Consider the following 19,031-nt stretch of genomic DNA (forward strand, 5'->3'; position numbering starts at 1 on the left):
AGAGAGAGAGAGAGAGAGAGAGAGAGAGAGAGAGAGAGAACAAGAAAGAGAGAAAAAGAGAAAGAGAAAAATTAAAGATACTCGGCAATGTATTCAAATGGCAGTGTTCTTGTGGTGAATGCGACGGTGAGATTAAAAAATGTTTTGGGAAGTGGGTTTACATATCGATGAACGTTTACGAAATTATTATTTTCTATTATTATTATTATTAATTTTAATTAATCTTCCGATGGGTATCTATAATGAAAAAGTTAACTCGCGGCATAATCGAATGTACGTCGTGTCCGAGGGTGTGCGCATACGTATGTCGGTAATTTATTTATTTATTCATTTATTTATTCATTTGTTCGTTTGTTTAATAGGTATGTTTGTTCATTTTCATCATTTTCTTTTTCTTTAATGCGATACGCGTGATTGTATGTATTTTGATAATTATCATCGTCATATTATCATTATCATTACTATTATTTAAGTATTAACTAACTGATTGAAATAGAGTTGCGTACATTTACATATACATTGAGTCACAGAAGTATTCGTAGCCACTGTTAATGTCAATTTTAAACAATTAATATTTACTTGTAATGTGCAACGTTTCGAAAATCTTCTACGTAGAAATATATTTGAAGATTATTCAACTTTAAAATCGATACAAATTTTATTACCGTAGTGTATTTCATTGTAAGAAAAGTTTAATTTGACATGTAAGATAAGAAAATCGGTGTTAAAATATGTCGAATTATATTTTTCCAAGAATAAAATGTTGTACGGGAATAAATTTGACATCAATTTGAAAAAAATTGGTCGTAGAATTGTCCTAGATTGGTTTCTGTATAAAAGAATTTAGAAATATCGCATCAAAAGAAGATATAAATTATTTACAATTTGTAATAATTAAGAACATTCCTGCGACTCGCTGTACTCAAAGTACTTTTAGTCTCTGAGGCGTGTGTTTGAAAGGAATTATAAGATTACGTCTACATTGAAATGGCTTACCGCCTTGCTCGTCCAGCATAACGAGAGTTTTCATCCCGACCTCGTGGCTCTAAACAGGCAACCGATCAATCAGCGGCGTGTTAACATTCAAGACAAATTAACCGTCGACGCTCCCTCGCTTCGGTTCGCTTAGCTTCGCGGCCCCAAAATATCAAAGTCCAAAAAGGGACAACAATAAGGATGAGGACAAGTAGGATACAACAAAATTGCCCTATGACAATCAAATTCATTTCTTGCCCTTCCTTTCGATTCATCTTTTTTTTCTACAATATTCCATGATTAGCATGATTTAATAATGTTGATAATGAAATACGAAAGAGCCGATATATCGAGATTAAGACTGGGAAAAAGAGAGAGAGAGAGAGAGAGAGCGAGAGAGAGAGAGAGAGAGAGAGAGAGAGAGAGAGAGAGAGAAAGAGAGATAGAGAAGTAAAGTATGATAGAGAGAGAGAGAGAGATATGAAGAAAATACGCGCGAACATAATCGGCGAACGAGCGAGAGGGCGCATACGACGAATGTTTTGATCAGCATTGTATCATTCTAATGCGTAATCAAGGATAACGAGTTTGAGGGTGTCGAAGAGATAATGTAAGATAGATGGAAAGATAGAAAGAGAAAGAGAGAAAGAAAGATAGAGAGAGAGAGAGAGAGAAAGAGAGAGAGAGAGAAAGATATAAGAAAAGTGATACGATCTAAGATTTACCTAAGGATTTAAGGTAAATCCATTGATCCTCAGAAATGGATACATGGCCATCGAATTGACTAACCGCGACATTTTGACACGAATTTCAATGAGCGAATGTCATCCAATTGAGCACGTTCCTTTCTAGATTTGTAAGGATCGATCGTTGAGTTTTCGTCTTGAATGTCAAGTTTTTGCTTACTAGAGAAAAAGAAACTAAAAAGTATCGTTTTAATCGCAACGCGTTAAATAAATATTGAAGAACTCTCGTTCGACAGCCAAGCATCTAATGAAAATCAATTTGAATGAATTGCAGTCTTAGAAAGAATGAATAGAAATAGTGGGCGATGATTTACTTGTTTCTTTTTTATTAACAAACGTGTGATTATCAGGGCTTCCCCGTTGATAGTAAGATTGAGCTGTAATTATTAGCGGGCGTAAATAAAGGATAAAGGTTAATAATTTGGAAAATACGGGGGGAGTTAAAGAGGAAAAGATTAATTAATCGGATATTTAAAATCCAATTAGGTGATCAGTAATTACACATCATTGAAATAATAGAAATATTATTGTATTCCGTTCGTAAGGTTTTTTTTAACTCAAAGGAAATAAAATATTAAAGGAATACCGCCGTAATTACTGGGGATATTTTACATTTAAAAGCATACTATTTATCATAAGATTATTCATTAAAAGATGGGGGTTTGTTAATTAAAAGGTAGAGATACTCGCCGCACGATTCCTTTTTTCTTGTAACAATATTATCCATCATTGAAAATGAAGAAAAAATATATAAAAGAAAGAAAAAAAAAGGGAAAAAGAATTAGTAAAAAGAAAGAGACGGATGATTTTGGGCTTCCACCTCTCGTCCACTTTTTTTTTTCCTTTTTTCTATATATTACATCATATTATATGTTTATGAAATTCCAAGTCTTCGATCCTCTTATCCCTTGCTTGCGTTTTTTTGTCTTATTTTTTGTTCATTTGGTTCGATTGAAAATGAAGTTTGAATACTTGGAGATTACTGCTTACCGCCTTGGTGGTCTAACATCATCAGTGTGTTCGCTGCGACATCCTCGCTCTATGATGGGGTCGAAAGGGCCCACACGTTAACGGAAATGAAAGATCTTTGAGTGATTCGCGTGAATAACTGGAAAATTATACAAAACAAGAAAACACCGCGTGCACGTCCTGTCGATGATTGTTGTACATTAAAAACAAAAAAAAACCAATTGAAAAGAACAAAGCAATTGTGAACTATAATCATTGAATTTATACGAGTTTACAACCTACAATGATAATCATATTAATAATCAACAAAATCCTAAGACAAGACGTACCACGTTGCTGGAAAAGAAACATAACGATTTTGCAAAATCAAATAATATGAATTGCACGTAAAAAAATAAATTTCGAAGAAGATGGTCATTTGAAATAATTATTAAATTTGGTAGTAATCGTTAAGAGGCGTAGAGTCATTGAGGCGTCGAATGTTACGCAAGAATCAGATATAAAATAAAATGTAGATTAACATGTCTCTTTCAGACCATTTTATTCGACAAAATGATAATGTATATTAAATCAAAATAAGGAAATAAAAAAATTCATTATAAGTAATGGACGATAATACGTCGATGATGAAGATGATAAATGCGAGTATGGAATATTAGAAAAACGTAATAAATAAGATATACAGAACCCGAAGGATCGTGGAAAAAAGTATGAAAAATCGATAGGCGACGCGTTTTGCCGATGCGTTTTGCCGATGCGTTTTGCCGATGCTTTTTTATTAATTATTCAAATATGTGATTAACGAGACGCACGCGCGACGATATATCTAATCGCGACTGCAATCAATTCTTCTAATTGTTTACGACGTGCCACCTTTTTTTGTAATGCACTTTCTTTTTTTTTTAATGCAAAACACGAACTTGAACTAATACCTACGTGATAAAATAGCGATTGACAATAGTACGTTTGAGAGATGCAGAGGTTCAACCAAGGATAAAAAGAAAGTCAAGAAATATATATATATATATAAGTTCCAGGAGTATTCGTACTCCTATTGTCAATTTAAAACAATCAATATTTTCCTCATTTTTATACACAGAAACATGAACAATCGTATGGAAAGCAATGCAAAGTAAGTCCAACCAATTGTAGAATAATCACTATAATTTGATTTCATCTTGCGTAGATGCAAATACTCATGTGAGATCAATTTGAAAATTTAAAGATCTTAAAATATGTCTCTGTATAGAAAAAAATGTTGTAATATTGTATTACAAGTAAATATTAATTGTTTCAAAAATTGACAGTATATATATATTTATATGTATAATAAATATTGTATACGACAGAGACAGACATCTACCTCTAAGACGTGTACGAAGTATGTAAATACGGTTTCGGGGGTTTTACACTAAATAAACGTAATATATGTATACATATATATATTATACGTATACATATACATATAAAGATGTACGTAGGTATTACACGTTGACTCAAAGCGACACAGCTAAAAGCTTTCGTGTGAGGCTACAGAGAGTATATATATATATAAGTACACAATCCAAAGAAGAACGTGTATAGTAGTATTTGTGAAAAGTAATAAAGATAAGGGAGATTTAATAATACATACGTATGCGCCTGCAAGATATATGCATACACATACACGATTACACTATATATATATATTCATTATCTATTATCATTATTCATTATCTGTTGTGCGGGAATAAATTACTAAAGAAAGAAGCGCGAGGAAAATTTCAAAGACATTACTTGGACGAGGTTGATCCTTGCTCTTTTTACATTGACTATATTTTTTTTCAACAAGTTAATTTTTTATCTTACAAAAAAAACAATAAATAATATTAAATAAAAATATTTGTTCGAAGAAAAATGAAAAAGGGTAGCGAGCAACGAGTTCGTGTTTTCTCCCGATCAATAAAGGAAGGACAAAGAGATAGAGAGAGAGAAAGAGAGAGAGAGAGAGAGAGAGAGAGAAAGAGAGAGAAAGAAAGCAAGAGATAGGTTGTAGAGTTCGTTAGTATTGAAAAAGGCTAATGTTTTTCATTTTTAATTATATATATATAGATACCAATACTGGCAATAGCAGCAGCAGCAGCGATAGCAGCAGCGGATGCTAGTAAATACTGAGAGAGACCACCGAATGCTTATCGTTAGTTGGTGTCGTCAATCGGTTTAGAGTAAGTAATTATTAGTACTGATTAATAATGATTTATTCTGGCAGTGTCGTAGAGTGTAATGATTGGTATTAACGTTAGTAACAGTGGTTTATATAGTTAGTGATTAAGGCGATGTTAAAAGGGTAGGCTTTATTAAATACAAAAGGGGCCCAAGAGGTGGTTCAATGGAAAAGGAACGTAAGTAAGAACAAGAAAGAAATAAAGGTATCAATAAATAAGAACAAATCTAATCGACTACTTGCAACAATGATAAGAATTAATAAATACCTACTATATATTTAGGTGTAACGATCAAATCTGTATAGCGGTAGTTGGTTGTTCGTTTAGCGCAGCAGCGAGTTTTGGGACTGTACATATGTTTATAATATAAAAATAAAACAAAATCTTTCCTACCGTAAGGATTTATTTATATTACGAGCGGCTCGTTAATATGTAACTTTGATATATTATTAAAAAAAAGGACAGAAATAAAAGCCAGAAGATAAAGAGAACAAATAACGTGAAGCAATCGTCCGTGTGGAATATTAACGATAAAAGAGTACAACTCCTTTACTTCTTTCCTTGCATATTATCAATGATACCAAAGATGACATTAAAAATAATAATAATTAGAATAGTATAATAAAAAACGCGCAACAATTATATATCAACGAACGAGCGCGAGACCAAAGAAATTCTGCGTATTCGTTGTATCCATGCTCTTAACTTGGGTCGTCACTTTCCTTTAGGATTTATTCCAGAAACAGGAATGAAAAGGGAGCTTAGGTTGCGGGTTCGTCAAGACGAACAACTCTCGTGAAAGAAGTAAATATCGCGAAAGAAAAAGAGAGAGAGAGAGAAAGAGAGAGAGAAAGAGAGAGAGAGAGAGATTAAGCGATTAAAGTTTAAGAGATTAATAGTTGAAATTCTTTGTATTTTTCTTTTCTCTATTATTTCAACATGTTATTCTCTCTCGTGAAAGAAATTTCTTCTCTTTTTTCCCTTCTCGTTTAACGTTAACTATTACTTTTATAAGAAAAAGAAAAGTAGATAGATAAATATATATAAATATATAGGTGTATATAGTAATATATTTTTATATATTTATATATTAGAGGAAAGAGATAGTAAAGATTAAGAAATAGAGATAAAGAGGGAGACAGTAAGTGAAAGATAGATAGAGAGAGAAAGAGATACAGAGAGAGAGAGAGAGAGAGAGAGAGAGAGAGAAAAATAGATAGAGGTAGCAAGTATATGCTTGTGTGTAAAATTGTGTAACGCAGTTGGTTGTAAGTTTTGTGTTTATTTAGACTTATTTGCTAAAAAGCGATTCCACTCACCTCCCTGGTCATCGAGCGCGACCAGAGTGCGGATGCCAGCCTCCTTGCTCTACGACAGACAGAGGCAGCACAACACAGACAACCACCACCAGTGTTAGTGAATTGTTTTTTAGTAGTAGTTGTAGCCGTTCCAGTACCAGTAATAGCAGTAGTAATAGCGGTAGAAGTAGCAGTAACGGTAGTATTATAGTTAACCAGTAACAGTAGCAACAGTTTAGTAGCAGTAACAGTTTAGTAATAGTAAGTATGTAGTTGCAGTAAATAATATTAGTAGTAGTATTTAGTAGCAGTAACAGTTTAGTAAATAGTAAGTATGTAGTAGTAGTAGTAATATTAGTAGTAGTATTTTTCCAGCGATATACAGCGTAGGGTACTGGGAGATATATATATATATATATGTATATATTATATGTAAATATATATACATAGAAAAAAAAAAAAGAAAAAATACGGAGGGTGTGACAGAGAAGTCAATGGACAAACAAGCGAAACAGATGGACGATCGTAATTAACAAAATCCGAGCGTATAGAAAAGATGTTTGGTTATTGAGAGGTAAACGAGGTAACAGGGGCTTGTGGAAGTACCAACAAGGTTCTTTTTACGAGTAGTGAGGGTAGAGTAAAATCTTTCTTATGGTTTTCCATTTCAATTATTTTTTTGTGTCCGTTTTCTTCGAGCGATCTTGTTTAAATAAAATAATAATCTCGGCCTGCGTCAACAGAACGCGAAATGTTGTCGCTTCTGACGCGCTTACGGTGGCGAATCTGCCTGCAAATTTTATTTCGTTTTTTCTCTTTTTGTTTTTAAATGTTTTTCAATGTTTTTTTTTCATTAGAGCGAGATATATATATATATATATATGTATATATTTTTATATATATATATATATATATATATATACATAGAAAGAAAGAGAGAGAGATAGATAGAGATAGTCAAGTCAGATGGACAGACAGATATAGACGACAGACAGGCAAACAGACAGACAGATAAGTCAGGCAGACAGGCAGGCAGGCAGTAGAGTATAGGGTCCAAAAAGAGTATATATATATATATATATATATATATATATATTTTTAAACACACATAACGATATATACATATATACGTGTGTGTATGAATCTTATATCATTTACTTGCAAATTTATATATATATATATTTGTATGTATAACTATAGGCTTGTCATTATTAGCTATAGTTATTCCTGATGTTATTACCGGTCGTGACGATGTTGTTTGATTGTTGTTACTGTTGTTGTAGTTGTTGATGATGTTGTACTTGTACTTGTTCCTGTTGCTGTTACTGTCGTCGCCGTTGTTTCTCTCTTTTTGTTTTTTAATTTTTGACTGTGTACTTTATTCTTACTTTCGTTTATTTATTTTTTGGAAATTTTCTTTTGCAGAAAATAACATTCCATATACAATATCCAATGGTAAATCATTTAGAACGTTTTACGTGAAATTTGTCACGATGCGACATCTCGCATAGATTACGCGTTATATTTTTGTTCCCCCAGAATCCCATAAAATCGACGCACGTTATAACCGTTAGCTTGTTTAGTCGAATAACTTTTTTCTTTATCTTATTGTTATTTTTTGTTCATTGTCTGCTGGTTCACGCTTTTTGCATAGGTTTCTCCCACAGATCGATTTAATTCGTCTTCGAAGGAACTACGAAACATTGCATCTCTCTGGCTCTTTCGTTTTTTCACGACGGTGAAACAAGAGCGTAACGTATTGCTATTTGTACGTGTACTTTTTGTTTCAGTATACGTTTTTCTGCAAACACGTGTGTGTATATGTGAAAGAAGAAGAAGAGAGAGAGAGACAGCAAAGAAACTGAATAAAAAGAAAAAGAAAAACTGTTAAATAAATTTGAAGAACCGGAACGAAAAGAAAGTAGAAGAAGAGTTTGAAAAATATTTTCGAAAGAAAATATGACGAATGTGCAGTTCCATCGAAGATAAAATTAGTTCGTTGTAAAGAAGACCCAAACAAAATGCAAAGTAGTATACACACACACACATTAGTTCGGGTGGAGATTGAGGGGTTGGGTTGACAGAGGTTTGGTTGGAGGGTAGCTTAAATCGTCGAGTGAGCGTGGGATGAAAAAAAAGTGAATGAACCAGCTAGCGAAGGATCGAAGCAAATCCCCTGTTGAAACAGCCCTTCCATATTAACAGGGTTCAAGGGTACGACGATGGGATGTAACGCATGACTCGAAACTTTTCTTCTCGATTTACGAAACACCATCGATACCTCCTAATATGTCAACATTTTCATTATCTTTACTCCTCCCATTATTATTCTTTAGTTTCATACAAGAATGAACATTTCCTTTTCTTTCGTGCGAAAATCAAATCAAATGGAATATAAGAATTTATATAATTATTCATAATAATGATATAATAAATAAAAAGAATAATATTTTGCAAGAGGTTTCTCTTCTGTTTTCCAGTGCATCAAATATAAAAGAAGATCCATTAATTAAATTCTACATAACGCTCGTTTCTTCAACGCGGTTATCTTTGTTTTAAATGAAATATCAATTTGACCTTAGAATTACTCGAAATTCTTTGATTTTCCTTCATTTCAGATTATTTCCAAATAATAAAAAGCACCCTCGCGTTCAAGACCGTCTGCAAAAATCCCTCGACATGGATTTCTCGTTTCGTTTATCTTTCAATCTGTGTGAACGTGAGATAGTGTAAGAGTGATTGTTTATGAAACGTGAGATGAAAAAAGGTCCGAAATAAATTGAAAGCATCCTTCGACGTTCGAAGATTTGTAACACTTGACGAAATGAATTTTGTCGGGTTCCTTTGTTTTTCTATCTTTTTACTTCGGACGATTTTTCAACGAGTGTGAACATTCCAGGTCCCATGGTAATAGAAAATGGAATTTGGAAAAAGACGTTCGCTATGGTGAGAACAATGGCACGATGTAACAAGGAAGGAGAATAGTGGATGGATTTGCGAGAGAGAGAGAGAGAGAGAGAGAGAGAGAGAGAGAGAGAGAGAAGGGGGACAGGCAAACACTCACAATCAGGCAGCCAGGCAGCAAAGACAGACAGGCAGAAGTAGAGTTAATAGATAAAACAAAATTCCTCTCTAACGTTTTCAATTAATAGCAAATATATCTCGAGAACGTTGAGGAAAAATATGAATTTTTGGAAAATAATCTGCAGGCCAGGAATGCATCAAGGTTGCATTGAATATTTCAAATTTCGGGCCGCAAGTTTTTGAAGTTTTGTTTTATCTTTTAAGACTTTTCCAAGGCAAGAAGGCAGGCGGGCTATCGGGCATAAGCAGGCATTTATTATAGTTATTTGCCAGTCAGACAAGCGGACACACGCGGCCACACAATGTACGCGTGAATTACACGCATATAAATACAGATATAGATGTACATGTAGATATTTACGCATTCTGCAACGGACAATATCGAGAGGCCCGATTACAGCCACATTAACATGGATTTGACGTTTCTGCTTTTCAGTTTTTCTTTCATTTCTCATTTCATATAAGTTATTTTTGTCTTTAAAAATATTAGATCTCTTTCGCGAGAATCTCATTTTGAACGCGAGATACAAAGTCGATGCGAATTCGTGTGATATATCGCGAATTAAAAAACCAAAGTAAATTCTTAAGCGAATGGGGCGTTCTTTTTCTTTCTGAAAAAACACACCTGCACGCACGCACGCACGCACGCACACACACACGTCCCGTGCATATCGTATTCGCGAATGACTTATCTTCCATTTGATAATTGATTATTCGTCGTTTTGTTTTTTTTTTTGTCAAGTTTTGTCTATTCTTTTCATTAGATTTTCTTCTTTTCCGTTCATACGTTGTTTGTTCATATTTCGTGTTTCCCTCGTGTTTCATGTTCATCTGGATATAGGTCAGTCCGGCAGGCAGGCAGGCAGGCAGGCAGGCAGGCAGGCAGGCAGGCGTTTACTTTGCTCTCTGAAACGACTCGTTCGTCGACGTGTTGATCGACGTATGACGACTATCGTATAAAACACATCCTGTTCTGTTTATTATTAATCTTGAAAGAATTTTCAATCAAACGATATCGAGACTCGATCGGTTAATGTTTGTACATTTTAACGTATTCGACTCGATATATGAGAATTCATTTTGTATTATTTTATAATCGTGGAAAGAAATCTAACTATAAAGGGTTAGCGAACAAATAATACATAGTATTCATGTGTATAGATACATGAACAAATATGTAATACTCTTTGAAATCGATCGGAGAGAAGAACCAGAATAAAATATATCTCAAAAGAAAATGGATTGACATAGGGGAAAAGAAAAAAGTATAACAACTGTAAGGAAATGAAAATCGAAGCTATTTCTTTTTCGAGCGCTACGTGACCTACAAAGAAATCTAAATTTTCAATAGGATTTCAAATCGTTCGCTGTATAAAAGCATTTTCGTTTAGACAGTTTGTCCCGCCGACCCAGTTGAGATAAGAGAGAAATGATTTAAAGCTGAATTGCGTCGAATGTTTAACTCCAAAGCATGTACAGAGTGATACAAAAGTCACTAGACTATTTTAAAATATAATAACTTTTTGGAATTTCAACATTTCAACGTTTCTTGTTTAATCGAAAGGTATTTTAAGAGTATAACTAGCACAGCAATCATTTTCACTAGTTTTTATAGAAATAGCTTGATTTATTTCAATTATTTTGCCATCGATTATTATTGTACATAGTGAAAAATGATTTTTTGAAACAAATTACAATGGCGTTGATCTCGTCTATTTAAACTCCAAGTCGAGATACTCGAATCGCCGATGATCGATACGAAGAAGCGGGAGAGACAAGTCGCGCAGACTCGAAAAGAGATTAGAACACGGTTGGGTAACTAATAAAAGAAGAAGAAGAAGGAGAAGAAACTCAACGTTTTCGAGAAGAAAAATATCGATAACGATAATTTCATTTTGTCGAGCGAAGAAATTCAATGAAGTTACGTACGTGAATGAGATGATCCATTCGTGAGAACTTACGAAATCTACCGAGAAAGTAAGTCGGTTCGATTGTTTTCTAGGAACAAAAATATCATTAACATACGTAGACGAAACGTAAATAAGAGAGAATGCATCTCGTAACCAGAGACATTTTTACATTCATACATATAAAGGGACATAGGAGATTTTCGAACACGAGACAAATTATTTATTGACAATTTACCAGGCAAAATGAGAATAGTCAAGATAAATACAGACAGATATAGAGACATCAAAAAGGAGACGCGAATAATAAGCAAGATGCAAACAACGATATAAAACACATTTACCTGTGAACAAAGATTCGATGAAAAGAGCAACACAGAAAGGTATATCGCAACACTCTTCTTATGTACAATGAAAAGAAACGTATAATATGAAAGAGTGCACGTTTAATTACATAAACGATCATACGTAAAATATGCAAAGAAAACGATAGACGATATAGAGTAATAAATCAATTAATCGGATAATACTAATAGAAAATCCACGAAATTAAAGGAAAGAGAAAAACACAATTCGCGCACATATAGAAAAATGCACAGACACATATATATATATATATATATATATATATATATATATATATTCGTATATATATTGGAGGGAAATCCTTCGTTTCGCTTCTTTCATCTCAACGTCCACACATTGATTTCTTTTTCAAAAGCTTTGAAACGGAGTTATTGTGTCACGCGTCGGCGGCAACCGAGAAATAACTTACGAACAAAACACAATAGGAAAATCAAAGTGCATTTTCTTTTAATCCTCTATAATCCAAGTTTTGTCTGCCTGTTAAAAAGACAGAATATAATATAATATAATATACTAGTAAATACACACTATATTTATATTTCAAAGAAACAACCCTCTAATATTATTGTTGTATTTTTGTAACCGATCAAAGAGATTGTTCCGTAAATTTTCTAAAGGGTTAAAACTTATTTTCTCCCCCGAAAATAAAAATAAAAGAAAAATGATCGAGGAAAGGGGTCGCGCAACAAATCGATCGACATCTATACATAATTCTCGTCGTGACGGAATACACAATGCTATTTCAATCTTCTCGTAATGTTCGCGAGCTCGCAAACGCTTTATTGATAAACGCTGTTGTTGCCCACCGAGTTGCTTGTTGCAAGTTGCATTCAAAACAATGTGCAACAATACGTTTCTAAGCATTTATTTCATCGAATCGTAGTCCCGTTATACGTTTTGATCGCGTGAATAATCAACCATTCGACTCGATGCAAGATAAAACAAGAAAAATAAGAAGAAATAATAAATAAGTGGGATAGAAAAAAAGGAAATATATTGAAATTCGTTTATCATTTCCTATACTCGCTAAATGAAGATCATTTTATTTAGTTGTTTTTCTTTTCTAGGTCCTTTATACGCGTTGTCTGTTCTCTTTCCTCTGCACACGCCTTTCCTTCGAATCGTAAATCTTGCCAAAAGGCTTCCGAAGTAGTAAAAGTAAAGCCTTTAATTCTCCTGCAGTGCTGCCACTTTCCGATACAAATAAAGTCAGAATTTCAACAGCGAGAGAGACAGATAGATAGAAGGAAAAAAGAAAAATAAGAGAGATAGAGATAGGAAGAATAGGAATGCTAAGAGAATACGTGTATACGTAATATATGCACACATATAAGCATATGCATATATATATATATATATACAGGGAAAGGTTGTCGGGTCGAAACTTTTGGAGAATTGAAAAAAAATATCGCGTTTTGTTAGGGTATATTAATGCGCGTTTTCTAAACTTTTTCCACGCGTCTTCTCTTTTGTAGGATGGTCAATGGTTTTATGTTGGTCAACTTCGATGTCCGATCTCTAATCATTTTTCTTTCCACTTTTCTTTTTGCCTCCTACTCTTCGCCACAGTTTTCTTCTTCCTCTTCCGCTTCTCTTTCTTCTTCTTCTTCTTCTTCTTCTTTTTCTTCTTCTTTCAATCATTATATTTTATTTATTTATTTCATGTCGCTGTTTTTCTATTTTCCTCGTTTTCCTCGTTCCTTTCTATAGAATTTTTCTCGAGAACAAATTTTCTTTCTTTATTTTTCGTGCTTTTCCTCTCCAAGCGATAAGAAAAAAGTTAGGACAGTCTTCTCGTCTCTCTGCACGTATTTTCAAATTCTCCTAATTTTATGATTTTTTAAAAAAGGGGCTTTGGGGAGGTTCCTCTCTTTCACGACTACTCGTTTATACTTGCAATATATATATATATATCTAACAATAAGAAGAAAAAGAAACACATTTTGACTTAGCTTATTAAAAATGATAGACAAAAGGGAGTTTTCGCCGAGGGATTTACCCGTAAAAGAATCTAACGATAGGTCAGACGCGTATGAAATATGGCGGGAAACACGGAGATTCCCGATACGGAGGATTAGTAAATAAATAGTAATCGAAGATGATCGAGGATGATCGAGGATGAAGGGTTAATATGCGATAGTGGAATGGGGGACTCCTTTCCTTTTTTTTTTTTTTTTTTTTTGTCATTTTTATCCTTATACGAAAGAGATTTTTGTTTAGGGGAAAGCGACGAGACGAACTCACCTCTTCGCATAGCGTCAGCATACGCCTCGTACTCTCCAGGGACTGAAACGAGATAAATTGTTTATTATTATCACCCAAGAGAAGAGCAATAAACAGGAAATTAGAAAAAAAATGTATTAGAAATTTGTTAGACCAAGATGTTAATGAATAAAAAGCTTACCTCATCCGTGGTCTGGTCGGCTTTTAGCTGTAATTCTTGCAATTCGGTGCGAGGTGGGCCACATTCGGCCGCACCCGCCGCTGACGTTGGTGCAGGCATCTCGGAAGGTGCCCGAAGTGTTGGATCGAAGGTCCTTTCGTGCAACGAGGAATCTCTCCCTCGCCTGTCTACTCCTTTTCCGAAATAAGAAGAGAACGGAAGGAAGGAAGGAAGGAAGGAAGGAAGGAAGGAAGGAAGGGAGGAAGAAAGGAAGAAAAGAAGGAAGAAGAAATAAAGGAAGAAAGAAAAAAAGTCAGATCAGGTAGGATCTCTCACGTGTCCACCGATGCAGCAACCTGCAACACAGAGGGGAAAAGAAATCAATGGAAATGAGAAAGTTGGATATCACTTGGATCGAATGTATCGTTAGCAACTAAACGAAATAACCGAGAGAAAAGACACCACGCGTTGTTGGATGGCGAAAGTTGGCGCAACACTTGGAGGCCGGGCCACGAATCCGCGCGCGGAAAACGTAACTGGGTGCTGCTAACGGCACCGTAGACAACACACATCTAAGCCGCCTCCTAACCTTTTAGGGAAATCAATACCCGAGGACGAGGGAAGCAGAGGAGCCACCGAAATTCGCGCAAGCGCAAACCACCCACGACGGCAATGCTGTACGCACCAGCCCGCAACGATCAGCTGGGATACGCGTACAGGTCAGGAATTTACTCTGCCCTTCGCCACGAGGGAATTCCCATTTAGGGAATATTCCATGCCTATGGGGATCCGTACCTACGATCTCTTTCATTTCTATCTATATGCGTGAATGCGACCCGAATACGACCCCTTAAATAAAGAACGACCTTATCTGCTCCACATCCTACCAATGAACTTTTATTTTTCATTTCGATCGGATATTTGTCAATTTTTCCGATAAAGGGATGATCGAGGTAGAACCCAAGGTAGTTTAGGCTGTCAATCGAGTGCTTTTGTCCTTGTCCTTGAGATATCTGGCTCGGTTCCAAGTTTACTCCCCCGATCTTTGACGCCAAGATCACGGTCGATCGGGGGAGGGGGGGGGCGCGTATGAGCAAACCCAATCGAACAAAAGATGAATGATAACGAAAACTAGGTCGTAATATCAAAGCTTACAAAAAAAACGAAATTACAATATTTTTAAATAGATAACAATAAGATGTGTTTCTCGAATAAAAATGAACATCACCTTGACATCTAGCGGAAGTACATGTGCATGTATATAATATTGATCGATGATCGCAACTGCGAAGATGCGTAATGCATAAAGATTGCATTAGCGTGCGCTATGCAAAAATGTATTCCTGTTAATTCAAGTTGCCATCGTTAAGAACACTATGTTAACGCTAAACGAATCAACGATTTTCTTTTACATACAATTTAACAATTCATTATTTTGTTCTTTTCTTTTAATATTTTATTTGACACTTGTTGTGTGACATGTTGGAAAGAAAATATAGATTCTATGAGAAGAATACAAACACGACGTGAGAAAATCAATATTTTAAAAGACTTATTGTTAGACACGTAATGACGTTGGCTACGTCATTGCAATTAGTAAGCGTCGCTTTTCGACATTCATTTGATGATGCGATTTTGAAACTGTACACGCGCATCTATAGAAATAAATACGCGTACATGATGCATATGTAAAGATTTCTTAGCGAGAAATCGATTGTTCGAATTTAAAACCATAAAATAACAAATATTTCGACTCTTCCTAATTAGTTTCTAATTTGATAGCGGTGTATTTAGTATATACTTGACCTCATCGACTTAAATGACTCCGATCAATATTATTGTGCAATATTTTACGTTGCGCAATGTTGCTCTCACCACCTTCTTTCGACAACTTACAAGTGAGAGAATTTCATATAAATGATTAATACGATATAGATAATAATTCGCATAAATAGCAAAGATTATTCTCTTATCTTTATTATACAAATCATATCAGTTTACTCCGTTAAATACTGCATGTCGTGATAACCAGCGCGTATATATGAGTACGTAAAAGAAATATTTGCTGTTTATAATTTGATTCATTTCTAATTAAAATTGAATATGAAATGAAAACGAGTCGTAAGGTATTCGGAGGGTAAAAGGAAAGATAATAAAGTAGAGATATACATATATGTGAAACAGGATACGATAGAAGATGACTCCTAACCTTATGCATTATGACAGATAGAGCAATGACAGTTTGAAAAGCAAATGAAAAAAGTAGAAAAATCTAAAGAATATTACGAAGAATGATTTCATAGAATAGTCCAATGATGTGTCTTCAATGGAATGCAACAATCGTTTGTAAGATCTCGAAGAAAAATCTTGTTAGAAGAAAAATCAGGTTTACTGCTATCGTTAAAATAATGTCTAGAAAAAAATACAAAGATACTCGTACCCGATGCTTAGATTTTACAAAACAATTGTAATTAAATTGACAAATGTGATTAAAATAAGTCGACTCTTTAAATGGCACCAGAGTAAATGTCGAAGTAACATAAAAGTAGAAAATCAATAAAACTTCGCTTCGCGCAATACGTAACGTTACATTTATTTTCGATATAATGGAAAATGATAAATGTAGAAATAGCAAGTGTAGAATTTCTTACCTAAAGGTATCTATCGCGAATAATAGGTTAAAAGGTGTGTAACGCGTTTTTGACAGCCGTATATTTCTCCAGAGATCTCTCTTCTAATCACGCTTTACTGCCAATCACTTCTACACATATCAGCTTCCTTACCACCGCACTAATGACGGAGAAGAAATACTCTTTCTAATATAAAGAGATTCGATTACAGCGCATTCTCGCGTTAAGATGGTCAAATATCGAGGGTCGAGATCGAAAGAAGAATCGATCGATAGATCGATTATATAAGACAAGCGCCAATCGTCTCCCTTGACAAAAATTGCATATTTTCATTGGTGCATTGCAAGTAAGCAAGATTAGATTGAACTTAACCAAACATATTACTAAGTGATATCAACAAAATACAATGTGGCCTAAACATTTCTTACATATATACGAACTTTTTCAAAATTGAATCGTGACTCGAAATATAGTTTAAAAAGTAGATAATATTAAAATGTCAACGTCGAAGAATAATGACGTGTTTGGAGAACCATTGAGGTTGACACACTTGAAACCATCCTTGGATACCGAAAAACTTGCAGTAGCATCACGTCAAGATGTATGGCATAAGTTTATTATATTTAGTTATCAACCTCATGGAAAAGCGGAGATATTGAAAGCAATTATAAATGCTTGCGAACCAGATATTTTACTACCTGTCAAATATAAAAAAGAAAACGAAAGTAAAAGTACTTTTCTTGCCCAATGCAATTCTAACGCTATAGAGAATCTCGTAAAGCAACAGTTGTGCATATTATTACCTGGTGGTTTTGAAATATATATAGACATTGTATTAGGATTCATTACCAAACGAGAATTACCTATTAATCTTAACAAAATAATAGCGCAAACCTTTTATCAAAGATACGAGTCAGCAAAAAAGATACTTAATCTGGACGACTTTGAGAACGATAAATTATTAGCTTCTATATATTGCCCTATATCTATACCTAAGATATTTCATATTGTTCTAAGATCTATCAGACAAGGTATTGCGGGCAATAATCGTGAATCTAAATTATCCGTTCGCGAGTTAAGTATGAAACATAACAATTTGACGGCCATTATATTATTCGAAAAGATTTTTAATTTTCATTTAACTAAACTAGATTTAAGATTTAATCAAATATTAGATGTCGAGTATTTAAGATATTTTTCCGAATTTAAGATAACCGAACTTTGGTTGGATGGAAATCCCTTGTGTGCTCAATATAAGAACGCGCAAGAGTATATACAAGCAGTCAAAAATATCTTCCAACATTTACAAAAGTTGGACGGAGTAATAATAGGTATGGAGAAGAAATTTATACCAAATTTACAAACTCATTATCTAGGAAATGGTTCCAAATTACCATTAATAAAACAATTTGTTAAACACTTTTTTATTATGTATGATCAAGAAGACAGATCCATAATGAACGGTCTATACGATAAAAATGCGCTTTACTCTATGACTTTAGGAACCGTCACTAATTATTTGCATAAACAAGTAGCTAAAGTATTTGTTACTAATAGAAATTTACTCAAATTTGTCGATTATGCCAAATGTCATGAATTTTTATTACGTGGTCCTGATAAAATAATATCCGCATTGAAGCGTCAACCTTCCACATCGCACGACCTCCATACATTTAATATAGATTTATTATACGAAACTAATGATCTTTTAGCTATATCCGTTCAAGGAATATTTTTATATAAAAACATTTCTTCTTCTCCTATGGTATTCAATAGAACATTTATTATAGTTGGTAAAGAGGACAACGAATATTGTATAACTAACGATCAATATTTTATAGATGGATCTAATCCCAATACTCTAACACAGATAAATAACAAAACCAAACAAGATGTTAAAAATATATACGCGTTTGTTCCAACTATGTTTAGTCCATCAGAGAAAAGTCAACTAATTGTATTTCTACAAGAACTAACATCCATGAACTCAGCATTTTGTTTAAAATTTTTAGATGATGTTAATTGGGATATAAGACGGGCAATTACTAATTTTACACAAATGTATACCCTGAACGATGTACCTCCGGAAGCTTTTAAGTAAATCACTTTTATATCTTTTTCAATCTTTAGATATAACATATATGTAATTAACAATTTATATCTTTCAATATATATTTTGAAATAAAACGTTTTCAATTTCATGGAAGAATATTAAGTAATTTTTATTTACGAATTACGATTATTTATTATTAAATTACTCTCGGCAAGGCATCAAAGAATAACATTAATAAAAACCTATTATAAAGATGTATTCTATGATAATGGATGTGTATATATAAAAATCCTTAAAAGTGCTAGAGAAAATCTGACTGCACTTGTATCTATCCTTAAAAATCAATGATTTTGAACGAATACTCGTCAGCTGATCAAAACCTATTGATTGTTTTCTTATTTTGTCCTACAACCGCG

General features: G+C 33.9%; 2 protein-coding genes across 9 annotated transcripts in view; one reads left to right on the forward strand and one right to left on the reverse strand.

Moving 5' to 3' along the window:
* The window catches only part of LOC106791955 (synaptosomal-associated protein 25), a 25,093-nt gene extending 8,373 nt beyond the window's left edge, over window positions 1-16,720 (reverse strand). For 2 of the 8 annotated variants that reach the window (XM_014758010.1, XM_014758008.1), the window contains exons 1-4: window positions 16,584-16,720; window positions 13,954-14,288; window positions 13,794-13,835; window positions 2,712-2,760 (exon numbers count right to left, since the gene is read on the reverse strand). In XM_014758010.1, the coding sequence (XP_014613496.1) occupies window positions 2,712-2,760; window positions 13,794-13,835; window positions 13,954-14,052 (190 nt within the window). In that variant the 5' untranslated portion in view covers window positions 14,053-14,288; window positions 16,584-16,720. Of the gene's footprint in view, window positions 1-996; window positions 1,046-2,711; window positions 2,761-6,213; window positions 6,263-13,793; window positions 13,836-13,953; window positions 14,289-14,379; window positions 14,517-16,583 lie in introns of those variants that run through there. The other 6 variants (XM_014758004.1, XM_014758002.1, XM_014758003.1 and 3 more) reach the window with 5 other exon arrangements.
* A 68-nt stretch (window positions 16,721-16,788) lies between these two features.
* On the forward strand, window positions 16,789-18,761 carry LOC106791952 (nuclear RNA export factor 1-like). The gene has a single exon (XM_014757999.1). It carries the CDS (start codon window positions 17,059-17,061, stop codon window positions 18,661-18,663), a length of 1,605 nt encoding a protein of 534 aa, XP_014613485.1. The 5' UTR covers window positions 16,789-17,058; the 3' UTR covers window positions 18,664-18,761.
* The last annotated feature ends 270 nt before the right edge of the window (window positions 18,762-19,031 follow it).

Source organism: Polistes canadensis, unplaced genomic scaffold (assembly GCF_001313835.1).
Source record: "Polistes canadensis isolate GaletaPanama2010 unplaced genomic scaffold, ASM131383v1 scaffold_357, whole genome shotgun sequence".
In the NCBI taxonomy this organism is placed as follows: domain Eukaryota; kingdom Metazoa; phylum Arthropoda; class Insecta; order Hymenoptera; family Vespidae; genus Polistes; species Polistes canadensis.